The sequence below is a fragment of the Tympanuchus pallidicinctus genome, unplaced genomic scaffold, assembly GCF_026119805.1.
Source record: "Tympanuchus pallidicinctus isolate F22 unplaced genomic scaffold, pur_lepc_1.0 scaffold19, whole genome shotgun sequence".
In the NCBI taxonomy this organism is placed as follows: domain Eukaryota; kingdom Metazoa; phylum Chordata; class Aves; order Galliformes; family Phasianidae; genus Tympanuchus; species Tympanuchus pallidicinctus.
In genome coordinates this window covers 13,376,285-13,399,280 of record NW_026294710.1, presented here as the reverse complement: position 1 = coordinate 13,399,280, position 22,996 = coordinate 13,376,285, and the positions used below count along the sequence as shown (strand labels likewise).

At 40.8% G+C, this 22,996-nt stretch overlaps 2 protein-coding genes across 5 annotated transcripts; one reads left to right on the top strand and one right to left on the bottom strand.

Moving 5' to 3' along the window:
* Nucleotides 1-369: 369 nt before the first annotated feature.
* On the bottom strand, nucleotides 370-15,390 carry KIN (Kin17 DNA and RNA binding protein). Of its 2 annotated transcripts, none has more exons than XM_052680991.1 (13): nucleotides 15,220-15,390; nucleotides 13,126-13,220; nucleotides 12,138-12,181; nucleotides 11,896-12,018; nucleotides 10,633-10,814; nucleotides 9,237-9,285; nucleotides 8,907-8,964; nucleotides 6,281-6,404; nucleotides 5,755-5,805; nucleotides 5,443-5,511; nucleotides 4,333-4,432; nucleotides 2,635-2,735; nucleotides 370-1,447 (listed from the first exon to the last, which is right to left on the bottom strand). In XM_052680991.1, the coding sequence occupies exons 1-13, from the start codon at nucleotides 15,331-15,333 to the stop codon at nucleotides 1,385-1,387; spliced, it is 1,173 nt and encodes a 390-aa protein (XP_052536951.1). In that variant the 5' UTR covers nucleotides 15,334-15,390; the 3' UTR covers nucleotides 370-1,384. The 2 variants fall into 2 exon arrangements, with proteins under 2 accessions (XP_052536951.1, XP_052536953.1); XM_052680993.1 differs by having other exon boundaries at nucleotides 6,281-6,401.
* A 6-nt stretch (nucleotides 15,391-15,396) lies between these two features.
* Nucleotides 15,397-22,184, top strand: ATP5F1C (ATP synthase F1 subunit gamma). 3 transcript variants are annotated; one of them, XM_052680994.1, is made up of 10 exons: nucleotides 15,397-15,519; nucleotides 16,087-16,121; nucleotides 17,303-17,434; nucleotides 18,098-18,302; nucleotides 18,549-18,692; nucleotides 19,104-19,168; nucleotides 19,720-19,875; nucleotides 20,573-20,669; nucleotides 21,488-21,525; nucleotides 22,049-22,184. In XM_052680994.1, exons 1-9 carry the CDS (start codon nucleotides 15,476-15,478, stop codon nucleotides 21,492-21,494), a joined length of 885 nt encoding a protein of 294 aa, XP_052536954.1. In that variant the 5' UTR covers nucleotides 15,397-15,475; the 3' UTR covers nucleotides 21,495-21,525; nucleotides 22,049-22,184. The 3 variants fall into 3 exon arrangements, with proteins under 3 accessions (XP_052536954.1, XP_052536955.1, XP_052536956.1); XM_052680995.1 differs by lacking the exon at nucleotides 21,488-21,525; XM_052680996.1 differs by lacking the exons at nucleotides 21,488-21,525; nucleotides 22,049-22,184 and having other exon boundaries at nucleotides 20,573-20,673.
* Nucleotides 22,185-22,996: the final 812 nt, after the last annotated feature.

Here is a 22,996-nt window from a genome sequence, read left to right as displayed (position 1 = left end):
GTGAATTTGACACTGGTGACCTAACTTTTAGACTGCACTGTAACTGGGGTACACATCCAGAACAGCATCCTGTTCAATTCAGCTCACCAAGGAAGGGGCTGAGTGGCTTTTCTTTATGAAAAAAATGCAGTCTTTTGAAAGGAATTTTGCTCAACCACACAACACTGTGAGTTTGCAGGGAAATAAAACTCTACCTTTCCCAAATGAGCACTGGTTACCTCTTCTCACCTTCCCCTACTTCCTAGGTCTCAGCTCCACAGCAGTCAACACAGCAGCTCCACACAGCTAAGATCAGCTTTGAAAGGCACAGGATGATCAGTTTTCTTGCCATCAAATTCCAGACACACACAATAATAACCAAAGGCAGTCTGAACCACAGGTGATGGTCTGTTTTTGCTTGGGAAAACTTGCACCTTTCTTTCACAAAAATAAGGCAGTTACACCAGTTGGCCATTTTACTGTGCTGTTCAGTGGATATAAAAGAACAGAGCGCTGTTTAAAAGACTGGTTAAGAAAGCTCTGGCCTAAGATAAGTTTATGTTTATTCCTGAACATTCCTTAAAAATAAAATACTGTATAAAATGTGACATTTTTTAAAAAATTAAAAAGTAATGTTACTCATTTAGCATCCACAGCAGTGCAGGGGAAAACAATGGAACTATGGACAAGGGAAAATGCTCTGGAAAACCAGAACAGCAACTGCCAGTTCATATCTGCACAGACTTAGGCAGGAATGCTAGAAGCCCCACAAGTAACATCCATCTTGGAGCCCATAAGCAGATAAATTGTGTATGAGGAGCCCTGAGAACGAGGTGATGGAAGTCTAATTATGTGGATGCTACTACAGCTGATAAGTTAACTAAAACTTGGTGACAACACTTACTAAGGCAGACCCTTCTTACAAAATCCAGGAGAAGAATCCCTGTTACTTTCTGCTATTCTCTTAATCCTTTCCCTTGTTCCTCCTGCCAGAACTCAGTTTTGGCTGCAAACTGAGAAGTCTGCTGTTTAAAATCCATTGGCCTCAACACACATTGCCTGCCTCAAGCAGCTGTTGTGGACAGTTCTCTGCCCCACAAAACTTCACACATACTTCAGTAAAGAAAATACTCCAACTTGCAGCTGCTGTATTTTGCAAAAAACTTTGAGAAAGGATCAGATGGAGTATTTCCACCATTAAGATTTCCACAAACATTTTATGTAACAAATCTATAGTGATCTTTAAATAAATTCAATTTGCTCTTGGTTATTCTCTATATACATTATAGGTACATATACACACAAAGTTAAAACCCTGACATAGCCGAGTCTCCTGTGTCTGCCCACAAGAAGCCAGAAAGATGGTTTGAGGAACCCAAATCTTCTCTGATCCATAATGAGCACCTCAGGCAAGTTTGGAAATGTCTTCATACTGGATCCCTTCAACTCGGCGTCCTTTCAAAGGCCCCTGGAAAAGAACAGATTGTAAAAAGTAAAATCAAAATACAAACTTGTTTGTTGCATTTCTCAATAGGGAACTTAAAGTAACATAGCTAAAGGGGCTGTACCAAATCTTGCCACATTTAGCATTTTCTAAGGAGCAGGAGTGAAGTGAACAGTTCTAGATACCTCAGGCATTAGCAGTATTACAGTGCTGTGCACAGTAAAAGCACAACAGCTAATTTTCTGTTTAAGAGTTCTGTCCAAAAGCCACATATAAGTGCACGCTGCCTATTGTACAGTGCATACGTAGCAGAATGCTTTCAAAAAACAACAGAATTTTGTGTTCTGGGTGGTTTCTACTGTTTTTCATTTATAGATTTGGAGTTCATGTCGAAGGAGGTAACCTCTATATCTGAGTGCATCAAAACGAGAGAAAAAAGAGCCTTGCTTTCAAGACCAACGTATCATGAGCCTTGGCTCCAATCAAACCTCCTTCTGTGTTTAGGATACCTCCACAATCTCTCCTCAAATAAATTCTCTGAGCTTTTGTAGCTCTTCTTCAAATGGAATCCTAAGAGAGCCTCTCCCCAGCAAGCTGTGTTTGAGAGATTCGTCTTCAAGACAGCACTCTCCCTACTTATATCAGTGAATTTAAAGACAATTTTGCAGAGCAAAAAAAGCCACAGACAAGAAGGTGTTCATATGGACCAATTTTAGCCCAGAGAAAGGTGAGACAAACAAAACAAATACAGAAACTAACAAAAAAACACCCAAACCACCAATGTAATTGTTAGTTACAAACACGACAATGGATAAGAATATAGAACCCTATGTTCAGTCTAGTAAAGGGAGGAGAAAAATCACCTCATGCATTTTTCACATTTTTTACCTTCCCACAAAATAGTGCAACTACAGCTATATTCAAAATAAACACACAGAATATTCTGTTAGTCTCTTTCAAGTTAAAAACTCGCCAGATTCAGCATCTTGGCGTATTTCAAGAGGCAAACAGCACAGCACTAGTCTGCAGTGGAGAACAAGCAACTGTTTTCCTGCTGGTTGGAAATAAGTGGCTGAGAACAGCATTTTGTACTATAAATCCCACCTGTAAAACAGGATTAATGGTAGCATCTTTCTTTGTGAAAGCTCTCCAGCATACAGATGAAAAGTGCTGTATGCAAAATAGATCTTCCAGTTCTTTTTTATACTTACAGAGTCAATGATGATTGTTGCTGAAAATTTCTTCTCATTGATAGATTCCAAGATGCCTTCATTTCCCCTGTAACCACCATTTAATACCATAACTTTCTTGCCTGAAATGAGAAATAGGAAAAATTTCCTTTGATGGAGTTGTGTTCAACTTCAATGACAGCTGAGGGAGAAGTTTCTCTTCAAGCCCCCAGCAAGTGATTCCCAGCTCTGCCTCACACCCTGCCTACTTACAAAGTACAATGAAGTTTACTCTCTACACTCCAGGCTATGCTGGCACTACAGCAGAAGCCACTCAAACTACATCAGGGAAAAATCATAGAATCGTAGAATGGTTTGGGTTGGAAGAGACCTTTAAGATCATCCAGTTCCAACCCCCCTGCTACAGGCAGGGATACTTCCCTCTAGATCAGGGTGCTCAAAGCCCCACGCAGCCTGACCTTGAGTGCTTCCAGGGAGGGGGCATCCACAACCTCACTGGGCAACCTGTTCCAGTGCCTCAAAACCCTCACAGTAAAGAATTTCTTCCTAATATTTACTCTAAATCTGCACTCTTCCAGTTTAAAGCAATATCCCCTCACTCTACCTGCCCTTACAAAAGGTCCCTCCCCAGCTCCCCTGTCGGCCCCCCTCAGTTACTGGAAGGCTGCTATGAGGTCCCCTTGGAGCCTTCTCCAGGTTGAAGAGCCCCAGCTCTCTCAGCCTGCCCAAACTCGCTGAGGTTGCACTCGATCCCACTGTCCACAAAGATGTTAAAAAGCACCGGACCCTGCACTGATCCCTGAGGAGTGCCACTCATCACCAGTCTCCACATGGACATTCAGCCAGTGACTGCAACTCTCTGAGCAGCCATTCAGCCAATTCCTTATCCAGTGAGTGGCCCACCCATCAAATCCATTTTCCTCCAATTTGGCTCCAGGATGGCGAGTGGGACAGTGTCAAAGAAGTCAAAGTTACTTCCCTCATGTCCTATTCCATTTACTAATTGCTCAGTGCGCTTTCTTTCTTTCTTCTGTCTCACCTGGGCAGTTCTGTAGGGCATCAATTCTGGTGTAAGTGTGGGCAAAGCTCACCTGTACTGTTGTGCCTCCATCAACTGGCTATTCACCAGCTGAAGATGCAGAATGGAGCACATCTGATGAAAAATCTCAAGATCCTACATCTCCTTTCTCTTTGTGCTGACAGTGCTCTGCTTACTGCTACCCTGAATGTTCCCTGAAATGCTGATCAGATGCTACTCAGAAACCTTAGTATGCTACAATCAAAGAAATACAAGGGAATCAAACAAGAGTTATGTTTTGCCAAGTACCTACAGCTATTTGAGGCATGATTTGGAAGGAAGACACAAGATAAACATGACTAAGAGCTACGGAGTGCTCCCTGAGAGGCTTCCTGGCAGCTGAAGAGAGATGCTTTCATGTAGTCAAATGAATTGAATCATGAAGCACTTCTATTTTCTTAGAAGATAATATTCTTACAAGAGATTGTGCAGACTCAAAGAAGAAACAATGCAGTATTTCCCCAGAAAGTAACCAGAATATAGATGGTGAGTGACCAGACTAGGTTATGAAATGCTGTCCTAAGAACAACACAGCTACTGTTAATGTCGTTTCAAGTGGATGTTTTACAGTTTAAAAGAACTTAAATTTAAGTTATGCTGTGACAGCTAAGCTGAAAAATAAAGAACACAAACAGCCATACCTGGTGCTGGTATTACAGTTTCCAGATGTGTCTGATCAAGCTTCAGTTTGTCTCCAGAATCAATCATTTTCACAACTGCTGTATATTTGTCAATCACCTCCTATTGTAAAAGGTAGAGGCCAATCAGTGACTATAATATAAAAAATAATTCTCTAAATTTACATGTTCAAAATTAACAAGTCAGGAATACACTTGAATGCTTTCAAAAGCAATGAGGACTTCCGAGTTGCCCTAAAGGCATCCAGTCTCCACAAAGTGCTGGCTGACCCTACTCTGAAGTTCAGGCTAGACTAAGGGGGCTCTTCTTAAAAATCAATGACTGATCTTCCTTGTAAACTAAGACCACTAATGTTATTAGTGTTGTCTGGAGGTTTTGTCAACCTTCAGATCAGTTATCTTAGCTATCCTCTCAAATTCAGAGAGCAAGTTAGAGGCTTCTTTCCCTCATGGGAGGATAAACTAGCTTGAAATCACAAGGGAGAACTGGAATAAGGCCTCTCAACGAGGAAAAATGTCACTGATCATCTTTGCACCTAGCATGTCCAACCTCCCAGATCTACAGCTCAGTGAAAGACAGCCACTAGAACTCATAACCTGCTCAGATACTTGCCAAAAAAGCTGTGATTTTGGGTTCTATACACTGCTGTCAGTCATTCAAAACACACCTAGATGTTGTCTTCTGCACTGTTGCCAGAGACCGTTGAGCCTTGGACTACCTGGTACAACATCATTTCACTGGCAGTGGCTAAAAGAAACCACATCTAAACTACAGAACAAGGCTTACAGACTGAAGATTTTGTACACAAACAGGATCTTGCTCAAAGGCAGTAAGCAGCACAAAGGTTTGTGCAACACTGACTAGTCTCAAATTAAAATACAACTGCACAGCTCTTGGTCACGTCACACTGAAAAAATGATTATTACTCATTATGGATATGTTAATAGGATAAGCAGCACAGGACAAAAACAGACGCACAAGAAAAGTCCCAGTAAAGTTACATCACAGCTCCTTTCAGTGTAGACTTAAGGCTGAGCACAGTTCTGACTCTGGAAGTCATCTGGTACCAGAAAACCTAGCCAAAGCTACATGCTTCCATTTGCACACTTTACCTTAACAACTGCCTTCTTCTTGTGATACTTCTCTCCAAGCTTCTTTGTGACAATTTTCACAATGATTTCCTAGACGATTTGAAAGGAAGAAAAAAAAAGATTAACATTCCAAAATACACAAGCAACTACACAGTGATTACATGCTGAAGTCACTCTAACCCCAACCACCAGATGAAGTCATTTTTCACATTTGGCAGCTTGGAAAATGAGTGAAATAAGCTTGGGATCTGCTTCAGGATCTTTACATAACTCAATCATTAGCAACTGCAGACTGCAGAATTGGTTGTATATCACAACTTCTGAGATACTTACTGGCTGCAACCAGTAGTCTGTTCGAGATGTTCTTTTCTTCTCTTCTTCAATCTACAGAACAACAAATAAGTATCATTTATTTTCTCCCTTCACTGCAGCCTTCCCATGCCTTCAAAAATCTGAACAAATTCTCCAGACCCACATGAGGTTGAGGGAAAAAGCCAAGAAGGGTAGGTCAGAGTGTGTTTTCTGCACAGAAATCAATCTGGTAAGATCTAGGAATCCATGATAAAATGATGGGAGATTTACGTTTATTTTTGTCAAGTGATTCTAGGTATTTTCTTTTCTTTCAAAATCTGCATTCCTTTACTTCCAACATTTGGACTAGTCAAGGTTAATAGACACAGATGAGCAGCAGAAACCAATTTTAAATGGGAAGTGATATAATTTTGTCCAGAAAGACATGAAAGTCTGAATTGCACAAGAACTGGAGGTCTGAGATTGTTTCAAAGGGAGGCCCTGGAAAAGCAGACTGACTGCCACAGGCATGGGATTATAAAGACAGAAATCCTTGCACAATCGTTACCTCCATAATCTCATCCAGTGCAGATTTCTTCTTTTTCTCTTTGGACTGACCAGAGCTATGAGCTGTTTCTTTTCTCTTAACTGCTCCTTCTGCCATCTTCAGTGCACTTGGTCCAAGGATGCTACTGGAAGAGCAAGACGGCGTTTTCACAGCAGACCTCAAATTGTCTTCTCTAGCAAGATGCATTTGAAGAACTGGTTGTACAAAAAGGCCTGCTGATCTATTTGATTTCAGTTGTGCAAATCACCTTCCAGACCTCACATGCTACCCTTTTTTAGGAGTGTGCTTTGCAGCTGGAACTGATCTCCTTGAGGTATAAATTCCATGCCCACTGATGCTTGCTGCCATCAGTCCAGCAGAACAATCTAATGGTCAGTTCACCAGTGCAAAAGCTAGGAGCTGATTGGGGACTTGAGTTAAATGCTGGAGACAAAAAAAAGTCTGCACATAATATTTTCAAGTTTGTTTTAAATATCTGAATCAAAATGAGCAATCCTGTAGCTTTAGAGAAACTGAGAACTGAGCAAGTCTCCAACATACCTGAGACCTGGAAATCCTCCCACCCCCAGAAAATAAACACTACCTTCACCATCACATACAAAACAGGCAAACAGCCCATGAGTTACAAAAGGAAAGAGCAATTAGTACAAAACTTACATCTTAGGGATTGGGGAACACCTAGGTAAAGCAAGAACTGTCTGAAGGCAGTCTGAGTTTGCCAATTTTTATAAAAGCCATGCAGATGCAGTAAAAATTGTAGGTGTTTTCTCATCCAGAAAGTTGAAGAAGGCTGCTGTGAGATAATTTTATGAAGGCCTTAGAATGATTCTCATGCTCTGACTGTGTTCTGTGGTGAGGATTTTGGATATGCTAGTGAAGGGAGATGTATAATGGGAGTGAGTTACAAAAAGGGCAATAGAAACAAACGTGAGAGGAAAATAATTGTATTTCAGAGGAAGGCAGGATAAAGTCTGTACAGAGTTCCAGAAGAAATCACAAATACATAAATAAAATCTCATAAATGACATAATTAAAGCCTGGCATCAAAGAAGATGACACTAAAGAAGGAAAACAGATACCTGTGAGGTTACCAAGGGATTCCCAGGTGTCAGTACTAAAATGAATCTTACTTAACATATGCATTAGGGACCCTGGGACAAAGACAACCAGCACAGCTCAGGTATGTCATCAGTACAGAGGACACAAGAAAGAACTGGGCACAAGAAAGGACTGGTTTACCTTGAAATCTGTGGTTTACAGAAAACAAAACTAAACAGCACATTATGCAAGCTCACATACTTTAGAAAAGTTTACTCTGATTAGATTCTGTCCACAGGGAACTCATCACTGTCTAAGATCTGCAACAGCAGAGAAGGGTCCGACTACAGTGACAACTAATAATGTGGACCAACCATGGAAGAGTCAAACTCAACCCTAGCAATCACATCCTATGGTCTCTTTGTCCAAATTTCCGCACCCTGATCAAGAAATGCAAGAGGGAATCCTGGCCTGGATTCTGCAACACCTGCAGTGAGCAGAGAGGTTGGGAAACAAGGAAACCCTGCAACACGCTGCACCATGTGGTATCAGGTTGAACTCAAACAAGCCATATATTAACAGCAATAGCCAATGTGTCTCACAGAGGCAGAACACACTTTTACACTGACAGTGGGGAGCAGTTTCCATATACGACACTGAAGTGACTCCAGAACCACCAGTGAAGGAAAAACCACAGGCTGGTCACTTTAGTGACCAAATTTTTGCAAGCACCTTAAAAAATAGATCTAAGTATTCCTCACTGAAACTAGTCAAGTGAGTGCCTGTGCTAAGTTCAGGCTCATCTTAAGTGCAACTCAAAGCTCAGGAATAGTTTACAAGTATTCCTCAAAGCCTGAAATCTGTCTCTCTTATTGCAAAGAACTACTTTATTGTCTCGTTTTCTGCCTGGCATACATCCCATCAGATATCTTATCTAAAAGCTAAGCTTGTGATGAGAAGCAAGCTTTCACTTTACTTGCAATGCATTTAATTACAATATTGCCTTACAAGAAAAGATGTACTACTCATCAAACAGTTTCACTGACTTCTCTAAGTGTTGTTTGCATTATTGATCCCCTTTCCCTGTGTTGCTTGTGGTTATATGACAATTAAATTCATGAGCTTTGCAAAGATTGACATCAGGTAGATTCAGCTCCTTTAAGGATGATCAGAGAAAATATTACCTCCAATTAGACAAATGTTTTAGGAACTGAAATTAAGAAGTCATGAATATCCATTCACAGAAGGCAACTGGGACTTGATGACTTCAGTTAGATCTCCTATCCTCCCTTTCACTTACCTATCTCTTCCCAGAGGAAACTATCACTGCCTATTCATTGCTGGGCATCTGTCATGTATGAACCATAGAGAATTCAAGAAGGCTCCTCACAGCAAATATTTAAGATATAAACATTCATCCATTTAAAATACAAGAGGAACCACAACATCACCTAGGATCTCCTCCTGATATATAACATGATAGGATGAGAAAGTAAACTACAAATATTGCAGAATAAGATACATCTTCCTTCACATACAAATACCACTGACATGAAAAGTAAGAGTTACCTTCAAACAATTTTCTCACCTGGTTTTTGAAGATGCTGCTACTGAAGTACTTGCTCCTTTATTTAAATTAAATGCAACTTTAAAAAAAAAAAAGATGCTACAATTTAACAATCTGATAATGGAGAAGATTGTGCATTTAAAAATACTTTATTTTACGTTACGGTTCAGCTTTCAAAATAAACTATTTCAAAAATGGCAAGAAATTCTCTGCCTTTTCCTATTTTCAGTACTTTTTGAAACTCGCCTCAAAGCACTCTATGAAACACTGAGCAAACGTTAGCACATATTTCATTTTAATCATGAAATCAGCTTCAGCTCAAGAAAACAGCATGTATCAAAAGCTGGTTACCTTTTTCTTCTTCATTTTCTCTGTTCAGTTCAGTATAGACTGGCTCCTCCTGCCAAAAGAAAACTTAATAGATCTCAAGAGCAAAACAGATAGCTGAGCCAGGATAACATTTTTCAGTGATCGCTGATTGCCTGGATTTTATTGACGACAGTAAGATTATCTAATAACTGTAATATTCAGTCTGGCTTGATTTATAAGATTATAAATTGAAAACAGTTTCTCATTATAGGCTCCTGTGCAAAATTATCTAATTAACACTCTCTACAGAGATGCTGTCTGTACTTGTTTAATTTCAGCATCAAAGGAAAGTGGCCTTACTGCAAGCTTTCTCATTTTGAACAAGCATGATTAGACTGGTTTTTGGACAAACTGATAATCTAAAAAAGGAAAAATCATGGAGTCTTTCCAAATTTTTAGTACCAAAGGCTCAGACCATTTAAATTTCAATTAGTTTTAAATTAAGAAAAAGATAATAGTTTACAACAGCATTTAAATATATCTATCAATACCCAGAATCAAATGGGAGGTCCCAATCCCAGGCAACAACGTGCATGGAAGTCAAGGGATAATGCCAAAGAAGTTCTCAAATTCCTTGTCAGGACTACCAGAATAAAAGCTTTTCATGTGGGGATTTAATTATTTCAGCTTTCCTGGTAATCTTAGCCTCCCTACCATACTTGTTATTTGCAGCCCTAAAAGTTTGAGAAATATGATAAATGAGGACACCATTGGTTACTGCTTAGCCTCCCATCTTGAATTCAGTATTTCAAAATTGCTAGGAAAACTAACACTCATTTAATAGAAAAGTAAGCCAGGTACAAAGCAACTCCAAGTCTTCCTCCAGAGTAAGTTAACATCTTTCATAAATGCTTAACAGAAAATTCAGAACGAAAGCGAAGTAATGTGGTGATTTAGGCAGGGGAGAAGACAGACTAAATCAAACTCTGAAATGGCTAGGACTAGATACAGACAGTCATGAGGAACAGTTTCAATAAGTTTCAAGACAGCACATAATCTAACAGGAGCTGAAACCTCTGCTTTCCTTTTCTGAAACTGATTCCAAAGAGGACCCTGATGTTTATCTGCTGTAAAAAGCATCGGGTTGGTTATTTGAGGAAAAGTAACAAGCAGCAATTTCAACTGAAACAAGGTAGGCAAAGCGAGCATGAGAATTACCTGTGAGAAGAACACTTCTCAGTTTAGAAACAACCAACCATGCATCACATATACCCACTGTTCCCCAGTTTGAACTAGCAATCAGCTCGCAACCCACTGCATGAAGATTACTCATCACCTTCTAGCTGGCTGCAATGGAAACAGTAGTGGAAAGACCATAGGAGCATTAACTTAATTGAGAGGACTTTTGAGCTGAAGGTTGATATATAACTTTCCTCACCAGTTCTTTCCCCTCCAAACCTCTTCTAACTTGCTGTTCAATGAATTTCGCTGTTTTTTCTTCATCATCAAGGTCTTGTTTCTTCTTTCTTTCTTGTTCTTGTTGCCTGCGAATGGTCTCTGGGTCCCTGTCAATGTACTGGATATACCAGCCTTTTGGAGTCTCATCAACCTTACAAAGACCTAAAGACCCAACACAAGACAAAATTAATACTAACAAAAACGAGAAAATAACAAAGAAAACATCAAGATAGATCATTTTCCCAGGCCACATTCACTGCAAGAACCTAAAAACTTTAGCAGATGTACCTTTACAATGTATCTCTTACCAGACTTCTAAAATAGACTTCAAATTACCTTTAGTAACCATTTATACCCTTCAGCTAGCTGGTTGTATTTGGAAATGGGCCAAAATATGTAGCAAGAGTGGATGGAACATTTGGTATCACAGAATCACAGAATTGTAGGGGTTGGAAGGGACCTCCAGAGATCATCGAGTCCAACCCTCTGCCAAAGCAGGTTCCCTACAGCAGGTCGCACAGACCTGCTGTACTGCATCACTTTCCTTATTGACGAAACCTTTTCCTTCCCATTGTTTCAACAAGGAAGAAAACAGCACTCTAACATATATAAACACTGCATAGTAATAGCATCAAACTATAGAAAACTTTACTGTGCTACATTATGGTTACTGGCACTCATTAGAGTGAGTTTTCAAACACTCTATGACTCATTAATGTATCCTGTAGCACACAGGCAATTGCAACCAATTTAAACCTTACACAGCACTGTGGTATGACATAACCCCTGCTCCTCCCATGGAACACAAAACTGCAGATCTCAGATTTGAACCCTTTCATTAGGACAGAAATGAAAACAAAATACTACTTCTTGTCACCACAAATACTAAGGGATTCTGCAGTTGTAAGAAATGTCCTACCATAGTTTATACTTTTTAAATGACAACTGTTGGAAGTTGACTTAGAATTCAACAACAGATGCAGTAACTACAGGTAAAACAAGGAAAGGTTTGTAAGTGATGCATTTATCCCAGATCTCTGCCACTTTTCATAAGGAAATCCCATTGCTTAGAAATGGGATTTCCTTAGAAATCTATTTGGACACGTGTTAACATATATGCAGGAGGGAAGGGTAAGGGAAAAAAGGAAACAGGAGAATTAACATAAATGCTTACTGATTACTCATCAGCAACGCAATTACCTAATAGTTTTAAAATGCCATAACCCAGAACAACAGTATTTACCTTCTCTCCCCAACCATTTTGTAAAATCAGTCAGTGTCTCCCACTGTGTTGCATTCATGTGGATGTGTTCTCGGTGACTGATATATTCATTGTACACGATATTATTGTGGACTCTCTTTGTTCCTAAAACAGAGTTATCATTAAATGTAAGTAAGGGACCCAGGAGAAACCTACCAAAACTTCTTGCACAGAACCAAAAGGCATTAAAAGCAAAAAAAAAAGAAAAACAATAAAATATTTACCAAATCGTCTCCTGAGCAGCTCTAGGAAATCATTTCGGAATTCCCTTAGGGGATATAAAGAAAAGTGTCTTAACAAAACTTATACAATTACAAAGAAATGTTCTACTGTCAATAATAATGAAATATCTGCAGCATAAACAGGAGTATTCTTTTGAACAGAGCACGGTGAAACTCAGACACCTGTTTCCCATCTTCAGTAATACAGCGTGAAGTGCAGTCTGTACACACAAAGAAACACAGTATGGTACATGCACATACAAGTTTAATCTTCCAAAGGATAATACCCTTTCAAAGGGATAAAATGGGAAGAATGAACTCTAAACACTTCCCACTAATTGCTGGTATTTCATTACCAGGTATCTCCCAAGGTTGACAAACACTGACACAAAACACGAGGCAGAACAAAGGGAAGCAGTGGTAGACTGGGTAGATGGATCACTCATCTCCCTGCTAATTCAATGGCTTAAAGATAAAGCCTCCCTTCAGACTCACACTGAAGACAGTTCCAGTCAGCCCTGCTGTCAGGTAGGTCAGGTGGACAAAGGGATCAGGGGAACAGTGGGACTCTACTCATACTGCTGACTTCTTATCTCCATGTGATGGTTCTTTAGCTGTTTGTAATTCTGCAGCTCTGACAGTCACTCAGCTGAGACACAGCAGTGACATACTTCATACTGAAGAGAAAATTAAAAGAGGACTCAGACATGGAATAAAATTATCAAATTTGGGATAAAAAGAAGAATTTAAGGTAAAAATTGCCACATTTGGGGTTAAAAAAAAGTTAAATGAGGTAAAACTGTCAAATTTTAAACATCACGGCTCCCTTAAACCTACATGCTTTCAAAAGCAAACTTTTCACATAGCCACTATATAAAACAGCTGACACTAAAATTCATCAGAATAAAGTATCTTCAATGGGACATAACAGGGCTTTAGAGGTACAGCCATGCAGATCTGACATATGGATAAGAATATATAGCAAACTTACTCAGAAAAGTAGTTCAAGAATTGCTGAGGATTTTCAGAAGCCAGAAGTAATTGCCTTTGGTGAGATTCAGACATACAATGACATTTGAAGCCATTCTAGAAAATAAAGATAAATATTTTATCTGCCTTTGTCTCAATTTGCAACATACAGCTTTAGAAGTAACTTAAAATGATGTTTTCTAAGTGAAATCTCTTGGAGGCTTCACAAAAAACACTCTAACCCAACCACAGTCTAGCAGCACAGGTTGGCTATTCCTCCTGACTAGGACATAACAGAAGTCCTCTTGCTCCCTTGTGGAATGGGGTAGATGTGGCACCACCTGCTCCATGCAGGACCATATATCCAGGTACACATGCAAAAGAAGTGGAAATTCTTGCTAATTCCCTACCTGGCCAATACTGACATCATACGTAATGAGAGGATGGCATCCTAGGAGTGGCCAAGCTATGGATTACAAAAGTTTGGCCACCTCTGATACAGGGACAAAGTCATAACAGCTTCGCAAAATGTACTCAGATGTTGGAGGTTTGGCCATATCCTTTTTTTTTTTCTTTTTTTTTAACCTAATATAATACTCTCTCATCATAACATAATTAAACTTACAGCAAACTTCTTTCCATGGGATCCCCACACTGCTACGAAAAGATGTGGCTGTAAAGGTATGATGCTTTGTTGCTGTAATTTCTGAGAAAAGATTTAATCTCTTTGGGAGAAAGGAAAAGGGCAGCAGATGAAGAACACAAATAAGATCCCTTGGAAGTCACATTTCTCTTCTAAAAGCACATTAAAAGCTTTATTCATGTAGAATGAAAAACCAGAAGCACAGTTATCCCAGGTGGAGGTACTCTTGGAGCACAGCTCTGGTGAAAATAAGAAGGAATAGGACCCTCATAATTCCATGGGCATCTGGGTTCAAGTGAACAGAGAAGTGAAAACAAGGGGAAGCATCACAGAAAACCGTCTCTTAACAGGAGAAGCTGGGAAGAAACAGAATCAGAAGGACAAGAGACCTTGCTGTGCTCCAGACATGCAAGCCCTGGGGCATGCCCCAGAACCCACCTTGTTCCCAGGAGAAATCACAACTGCCCCAAACTCCTGATGGAATAATTCCTAACCCTGCTGCCCTTTCAAGGCTGATCAGTCATCTCAATGAGACTGAACATCCCTGGAGAAAGCTCAGGACCATCATACTTTCTCCAAAACACTTCTCCCACAGGAGTGGGATTCCAGCAAAATATATAGAATCATAGAACGGTCTGGGTTGAAAAGGACCTCAAAAATCATCTAGTTTCAGCCCCCCCGCCACGCACTAGGTGGTTTTGGAAGCCCTCAGGTCCCACTCAGCTCTTCCCATCATACATGAGGGACCAGGAATACCCCAAGGAAGCATGAGAGTCCTCTCCAATGCTACCTGAAAGCAAATCGCTGGTCCCAGACCCCCAGAATGTGAGATCTGGATGCATCCTTGAAGTCAGAGGCCTTACAGAGGGATCTGGACAGGCTGGATGGATGAGCTGAGACCAATAGGATGAGTGTTAACAAGACCAAGAGCCAGGTGCTGCACTTGGCTCACACCCACCCCACACAGTATGCTTGGCACACATTACCTCCCCTACAAAGACAGGTTGAGGGAGCTGGGCTTGTTCAGCCTGGAGAAAAGAAGGCTGCTGGGTGACCTCATTGCAGCCCTTCGTACCTAACGGGAGCCTACAAACAGGAAGGGAACCAACTCTTGGAAAGGGTAGATAACTGCAGGACAAGGGGAAATGGTTTGAGGTCGAGGGAGGGAAGATTTAGGTTGGATGTCAAGGGGAAGGAAGCTCTTTACAGAGAGAGTGAGGTGCTGGAATAGGCTGCCCAGAGAGGCTGTGGATGCCCTGTCCCTAGAAGGGCTCAAGGCCAGGTTGGATGGGGCCCTGGGCAGCCTGGTCCAGTATTAAATGTGGAGGTTGGTGGCCCTGGCTGTGGCGGGGGGTTGGAGATTCACGATCCTTGAGGTCTCTTCCAGCCCTGGCCATTCTGTCATTACGGAGGACCCCAACGCCGGGGACCGCGCACCAAACACCGCGCCGCTCCGCGCCCCGCCAGCCTCACCTCATCGCGGCACTGCTTCTGGCACATCTGGCAGTACCAGCGCAGCTTCTGCAACCCTTTGGATTTGATGCGGTTAGCGATAGCCTTCGGGCTGAGGAAATCCGACTTCCCCATGGCTCTCTCCCACCTCCCTTCACCCCTTACTTTCTCGTTCCCGGATGCGGCGGAGCGCCCTCGGAAGCAATCCCCGTGGCGCCGCGCGCATGCGCGGGGCGGGCGCGCTGACCTTCAGCGGAGCTGTGCTGCAGGCGCCGCCATGTTCGCGCGGGGCTCCGCCGTCCTACTGTACCAGCCGCAATGGTAACGGACGGAGCCCCGAGCGGGCTGGGGCTGTGCCGGGTCGTGCCTGAGAGGGGTTGGGGGCCTCCGTTCGTGGAGGAGCGGGGGGAGGCGGTGAGGTGGAGGGCTCTCCGTCCTTTTCCGCTTTGCGGGCCCGAGGCTGAGCGGTCAGGATGGTTGGAGGTGGCGATGGGCGCTGAGGGGAAGGGCGCTGTGTGGCGTTCGGGGCTGAGCGGGTGAGGGAGCGGAGAGCCGTGCGGGTGGCTGGCGCTGCAAGGACGTCCTGCTGGGTGCTGGGAGCCCCGCTGCTTCCTTGTTTTAATCGTCTAAAAAGAAAAGAAAAAAAACAACTGTGTTCTTCTAGGGATCTTGCCCTTCTGATGCCCTGCTTTGTTTTCCCTGTATTTGTCAGGCACACGGGCACAAGGGGGAGTGTGAAAGCTTTGTTACAAGGCCTGGTGTGAAGTGTCCTTGCTAAGAAATGGGTGTTCCTATGTGTTCATCTCTCTGAAGAGATCTGACCTTGACTGGTGTTTGTTTGCTGGAGAGCTGATGATCTCTCCTAATTTCTCCTGCTTTCGCTTCCAGGGGCCAAGTCAGGAACATGGCAACTCTGAAAGACAGTAAGTGTGCTTTTGTCTGCTTTTTACAGAAGGGGAATGTATGGAAGCGTTGGGTTTAAGCATGATTTCGCTTGGCTTCTGTTGGATGAAGTGATTGTTGTGGAGTGTAACGCTGCCGTATGAGCCTCTGGCACTTGTATGAAACAAGTGTCCTTCATAAAATTCTCCCCTTTGGGGCAAATTCTTTACTATGAGAGTGGTGAGGTGTTGGAACAGGCTGCCCAGAGAGGTTGTGGCTGCCCTGTCCCTGGAGGTGTTCAAGGCCAGACTGGATGGGGCCCTGGGCAGCCTGGTCTGGTATTAAATGTGGAGACTGGTGGCCCTGGCTGTGGCAGGGGGATTGGAGCTTCATGATCCTTGAGGTCCCTTCCTACCATGGTCATTCTGTGGTTTTCTGATTGATAAAAAGCGTTTCTTCAAGTTGTTTGATTCTTTGATGCCATGTAAGCAAACCAAACCCTGTTCAAATGTTTTAAAATTAACTTCATCAAGTGTGCTGAAACAGAAACAGATTTTTTGTTCATTTAAAAATGAACTTAGATTGCTCTTAGTTTCTTGTATTTACCCAGCACTGGAGAATAAAAAGTTTAACTGAATGGTTCTGCTTTGATGTTGCTTCTTTAAGTAATTACTAAAGGGTTCTAATGCAGGAATACTGTCTTGTGCTTGTGTTTGTTGTTAGGGCACCTGTTTTTTTTCCTTTTTGCATTAGTATTTTTGGGACACAGCCTAAACAGAGGACAACATTTATTTTGTCTATAGCACTAGGACTGGTTTTGTTATGTTTTGCTTTTCCTTCCTTTTTCATCCAGGAAAAGCTGACAATATACCTCAAATTATATATTCGAGAAATAAGTAGAAGAAAATAGTAGAATAGTAGGGAAGAGAATAGCAAATGGATCTTATGTTGAGTTAAATATTAAATAAAATTCATGGTGAGAAAAATATATTGTAAAGATGCATTTGGGTTATTGTAAAGATATACGTGTACAGTTTTGCTGGTGTTAGTACTAACAGCATATCTTACATCTGTGATGCTGTGCATGACTTGCTTATTTATATCTTCCTTGAGGAACTTCAGGAGAGATTTCTGTATAGCTGTTGCTTATGTCTTATTCTTGTTTTCACCCTTTTGTGCCCAATATAGCCCAATTTTGACCTTCAGCTTTTACCCTTGTTAGTTACCAGGCGTTTGAAGTCCATCAAGAACATTCAGAAAATTACGAAGTCCATGAAGATGGTTTCTGCAGCAAAGTATGCAAGAGCTGAGAGGGAGCTGAAGCCTGCTAGAGTGTATGGAACAGGAGCACTGGGTGAGCGAAGGCTCTTGCACTGTGTGGTGTGGAAATAAAGGAGGGATGCTTTTATGGTGTTGACTTCTAACCTCTTAGCATATTTTTTTCACAAGAATTTGTATCCCTGGGCCACTGTTAACCTTGAGTATTCCTAATAAGTAGTTGATGAAAAGTTACTTATAAGAGTGCTGATGTGAAATTAATTATCGTGTCTGATATTTTTTCTTTAGTTTCTTGTGGTTGCATGGATGTAGTTTTAAACATAAAAGCAACATCAATTTTGACCTGTTTCTTTCTGTTATTCATGAAACTGTTGGATTTCTGTGGCGTGAGGTAGTAATGTTTAAAGATGCTGCCAAACCTTCTTTGAAATGCTTGAACTGCACATGCTTCTCAAACACTGCACTTGCAGTCAGTGTCATTATTTAGTTGAAGTTCATTATAATACCTGATGCAGAGATGCAGGTGGCTTGGAATTACTTCTTTATCACTTCTGGTCAGCTAGCCTGCAAACTTGAATGATTGTGAGGGGGATAAAAATTCATCTGGCTGTGATTTGAAACCCTTTGGAAATGATTTATTGAATTTGAAGTTAGTCAAAGATGTTTTGATAGGACAAATTTGCTTCCTGGCACCCTTGAATATCTTGCCCATCTTGTTTTGTTGTTTTTTTTTCCTCAGCACTGTATGAGAAAGCAGAAATTAAGGCACCCGAGGACAAAAAGAAGCACCTCCTTATCGGTGTGTCCTCTGATCGAGGTCTGTGTGGTGCCATCCATACATCTATTGCTAAAACCTTGAAGAATGAAATTGCCAACCTCTCCAGTGCAGGGAAGGAAGTGATGGTGGTTGGTGTAGGCGACAAGATTAGAGGCCTACTTCAAAGGTAAAACAAAACAAAAAAAAAAACAAAAACAAAAACAAACAAAAAAAACACCACCTCTCCTTTTGTCATTCTGGAGTTCTGGTGTATCATAATTTAACTGAGGTTAAAGTTTCTCCAAGATTCTAGTTCAGCGAAATGCTTTGTTCTTGAACACTAGCAGTTACTGCTGCTGCTTGCCTCTTGGTGCCACATAGTTGTACATTAGAGCACCAACTTGCTGCTGACACAGATTTCACGTTACTGCAGGACGCATGGCAATTACCTCCTGATGACATTCAAAGAAGTGGGGCGGAGACCTCCTAGCTTTGGAGATGCTTCAATCATTGCTTCAGAGTTATTAAACTCTGGGTATGAATTTGATGAAGGCTCTGTCATCTACAATCGGTTCAGGTAAGATTAAACTGAAGCTGCACTAGGGAGATGTTGAATAGAAGATTTGAAAACAGCATATTGGTTGAATTAAGTAAAATGTGAAAACTGAGTCTGTGTTCAGATTTTCTTGAAAAGTCAGTCCATTTTCTTATTATATGTGAAGAACATGTTTGCTGTGGGTATTTTTAATAGATATGGTTGAAATTCTTTTTCTGTGGTGTTTCTAAGCTTGCTTTCTATAGTGTGTGCTGTTGTATTTACAGTCAGTACATTATTATATCCTTAGGGTATTTGATATCTCTTCATGAGGAGCATAACGAGACTTGGAGGAATTGGAAGGCCAGAAGTTGTCGGTGTTCTAATTTGCTATTAAGTGCTCAATTTAGGTTCTTCAGTCAAACCAACACTATTATGCTATTTCTTATTCAGATCTGTCATCTCCTACAAGACTGATGAAAAACCTATCTACTCTTTTGAAACAGTTGCTGGTTCTGGTAAGCAGTGAACTAGAAAACAGTAGATAGGTGAAGTAATAAATCACAGGGAAGATATTCTGCATCTGGGAATATGATATTGTCATTATTGTGTGTGTATCACAAGTTTAAAAGATGTAGTCCAGAGCTGACGCATTGTGGGGCTGTGGGGAAGGAGAGCTTGTACTCATTTTGAGCTTTTCTCTCAGTCAAGAATTATGCCTGTGCAAAATTGTTGCTTCTGATGTTTTCAGCAATGAGTGGCTTCTTCTTAATAAAAGCACTGCAGGTAGTTTGTGCAGCATTGTACAGCAGCATTAAATATATCAATAATGCCTTTGGCCCTGGTCAGGATCTGAATTTCCTAGTCTTTAAACTTAATTAAAACACACAAAATACATTATCTCTCTGGTATTTAACATTTTATGATAGTGCTCCTAAGGCAGCATGGAGGGATTTGTCACCATGTACTAAGTGCGGAAAAAAAAGTAACTTACTGTTTTCTATATGACATTGTATGGTTAGAATTAGTTCAGCCTGCAGTTCTGACTCTGCTCATTCATATTTTTCAGAAAGCCTGAGCATCTACGATGACATTGATGCTGATGTGCTGAGAAACTACCAGGAATTTACACTAGCAAATATTCTGTACTACTCCCTGAAAGAATCTACCACCAGTGAGCAGAGCGCTAGGATGACTGCTATGGACAATGCAAGCAAAAATGCTTGTAAGTCTACTCTGGATTTTCTAGGATTTCAACTACTGATGTCTCTCTTGTTGTTGGTCTGCAGATTTTGATTTCTTGCAAGCTGAGAATATGCTAATATACCTTGTAAAGTGTCCAAACTGAGTGCACTGCAGTGAATACATGGTTGGTATTGGTGGGCTAATAGTGTTTAAAGTGGCATAGTGATACGACTTCAGTTTCAAGAAGATAGTGATGCATAAAAAATGCTGGTGGCTGAATGAAGCTTATGTGCTATGCAGTAGGGTTACCTGGAACTGTAAGTGTGGGTCTCTGCTGATCCCTGTATCTTGAATGTAGTGATAAAGTCTCCATTAAAAAATATTAAGTGAAAAATGGCTCCATTTGCCAGAACAGAACTTGAAGGAAATACTGTGGTTATTGAGGGACATTAACAGTGCAAGAAACATTACTGGAATTTAAAAATGAATAACGTTCTACCCATGGTATTTACTAGTCTGGCTGTTTTTCAGATGCTTAATTCTGATGCCTCAAGCTAAATTATCTTCTTCTTAGATTGTCAGTAGTATTATCTGTAGGGAAAACTGAAAAGTGCAGTAAGCTGCTTGATCATTCACATGGATCCACAAGTCTGTGTGGTATTCTCTTCGTAGAACTTCCTTTACTTGTATTTGAATGCTCATTGTATGCTTAAATTCCAACTTTAATTTTTCCCTAGCTGAGATGATTGACAAACTGACTTTGACATTCAACCGTACCCGTCAAGCTGTTATTACTAAGGAGCTTATTGAGATCATCTCTGGTGCTGCTGCTCTGTGAGTACCTGTATACACATGAAACAGGAGTGGTTGCAATGTCGTGTAATGCTTGTGCCCTCCTTCAGGCAGGTTAATGGGGAACGTTAAGGCATGGAGCAGGACAATCCATGGCATGTCTCCCATCCTTTTTTAGTTTGTGGCAGTTTACTAACAAGTGTGAAGTTTGACCAGATATTCTTTAAAAACTGATTGATTATATCCTCAGCTTTGACACATGCCCTTGACTGAGCAGGGAGAGTGTTTTCTCCTTATTTGTTTTGAGTAGATATCCCATCTGCTCCTTTTACCCGGGTTCTTCATACTCTGCTCAAACAGCCCACTTCATTGCTGTAGAACAGTTTTGGATGCGGAGAGAGCAATTCTGGTGACTGAAATGCCTTTGCAGAAATCAGTCTGTGATAGTGTGCAGGAGTTTGGGGTTGAAAGGAGAAATATAGCTGGCATCAATGGATTCTGGAAATATGTATGATAAATGTTGAAGCTGAGTGTATTGCTTCGTTTCCTGAGAATGAAGTTTTGCAACTGTGTGTTCTGTAGGTTACAAAATGTGTGGGCTTAGACCACAATTTGTAACCTCATGTAGATAATGTGCATTCCATCTAACAGTTAAAAATGCTGTACTCAAAGATGTAAATATGTGTGATACTATTCTGTACATTTACAAAATGTCTGCAATACATAACACGTTGCAGTTATGAGCTGTATTATGCTCCTCACAATGCAGTTACAAATACGTGCATAGTTTTGCCTTAATTTGCATGAGTTACTTCTTAACCTGCTTGTTCTGTTTTTTTTCCTCATAACATCTTAACCAGGGACTAATCAGCAAAAGAGGTTTGGCCAAATCCAAGAGGTAAAGTTATGGAATAGAAACTAGATTGTCTGTATGCATCCGTTTTTAAGTGCAGTCTTGAAATCAGATGAGGAAGTCGGAACTCAGCAATAGTGGTCAGACACAATTTCTTCTTCCCACATCTAGGAAATGGCTATTGCTTTCTGTTTGGACAGATTCAAGCACCAGTAAATCTTAAACAAAATATGTCCGTGATAGAGTCCATCTGCATTTGACAGTTTTCTGTGGGTTTTTTATTCTCTGAGTTACTGGATGCATTTGAAAGTATTGCTTCATTTTTTCGTAGTGCCCTGGCATTGGGCTGTGACCTTAAAAATGTCTATTTGTAAAACACTACACCTGAAAAGAGATTTGTAACAAAATAAGCATTTAAAGTTTCAGATAAAAGTAGTCTTGAGAGAGAGTTGGAGGGGAGGAGGGAGTAGGGAAGAATGAATTGTTAAAGCACTTAAAATCAGAGGTGATGCATTTTAAAAAGAAGCATTGATTGAAAGATTTTAATTTGCTTCAATTTTCCTTACAGGTGAAGAATAATTCTGAGCGTATGATTGAACTTGCCTGTGTTCATTAATAAGACTGCTCTGCTATTTTGTGAAGAAGTGGCAAAGCCCCAGAAATATCTGTACATTCTTACAATAAACTCCTTCATGAAACACGTTGTTGGTTGTCGATACATCTGGGTTTGACTTGGTTACTCTTTGAAATGTAGGTTGTTTTTAAGGCTGTGCTCTGAATTGTATAATTCCTGGCACAGAAAGCATGCCAGCAGGAGCTTCTTTTGAAGAGTGAAAGATATTCTGTCTTCGTTGTGTTATCACTGTTTAAAAGTGGTGGTTTGTTGCATATGTTGTCCTGTGTGCTGAAGAGGAGAATGGAGAATAATCTTTCTCAATCATGCAGTCGGAACGCTTATCTACCTTACTTGAACACAACACTACGACTGTTTCTAGAAGTTTGCATTCCAAAATGAACAAGACAGAAATGGAAAGAAAATGGATATGGCAATAAACATCAAAGCCATCTGTGAGTTTGACCCTCGAGACAGGTATAAGCAGCCCCCTGCTTACTCAAGCTGCTCTTGATTTGAGTTGTATGCCTAAGTCAGCTAGCCTGGAAACATAAGCATCAAGTGCTGCTGAATCAGTGCTATTCCTCATTCGCAGCCATGAGCCTGAAATTCCTTAAGCACAATTTTATTTAGAACACTTAAATCAAGCACTGGATTTTACAGAAATTCAGATGCTTTGGCCCTAATGTTCTCTGACTTTGGAGTTGCTGTGGCAGATACAGCAATTGCTCACATCAAAGTTTCTGCACTAATGATACATTAAATACTTCTTTGGGGAATCTAAGGAATAGCATGCCTACAGGGAAGTTATTTCCAAGTTCTTGAACCTTAATTTTGTTAATGATAATACAGTTACAAAAAGGGCCTGTGTATTTGCAGGTTTTTAGAATACTCAAATGTTTC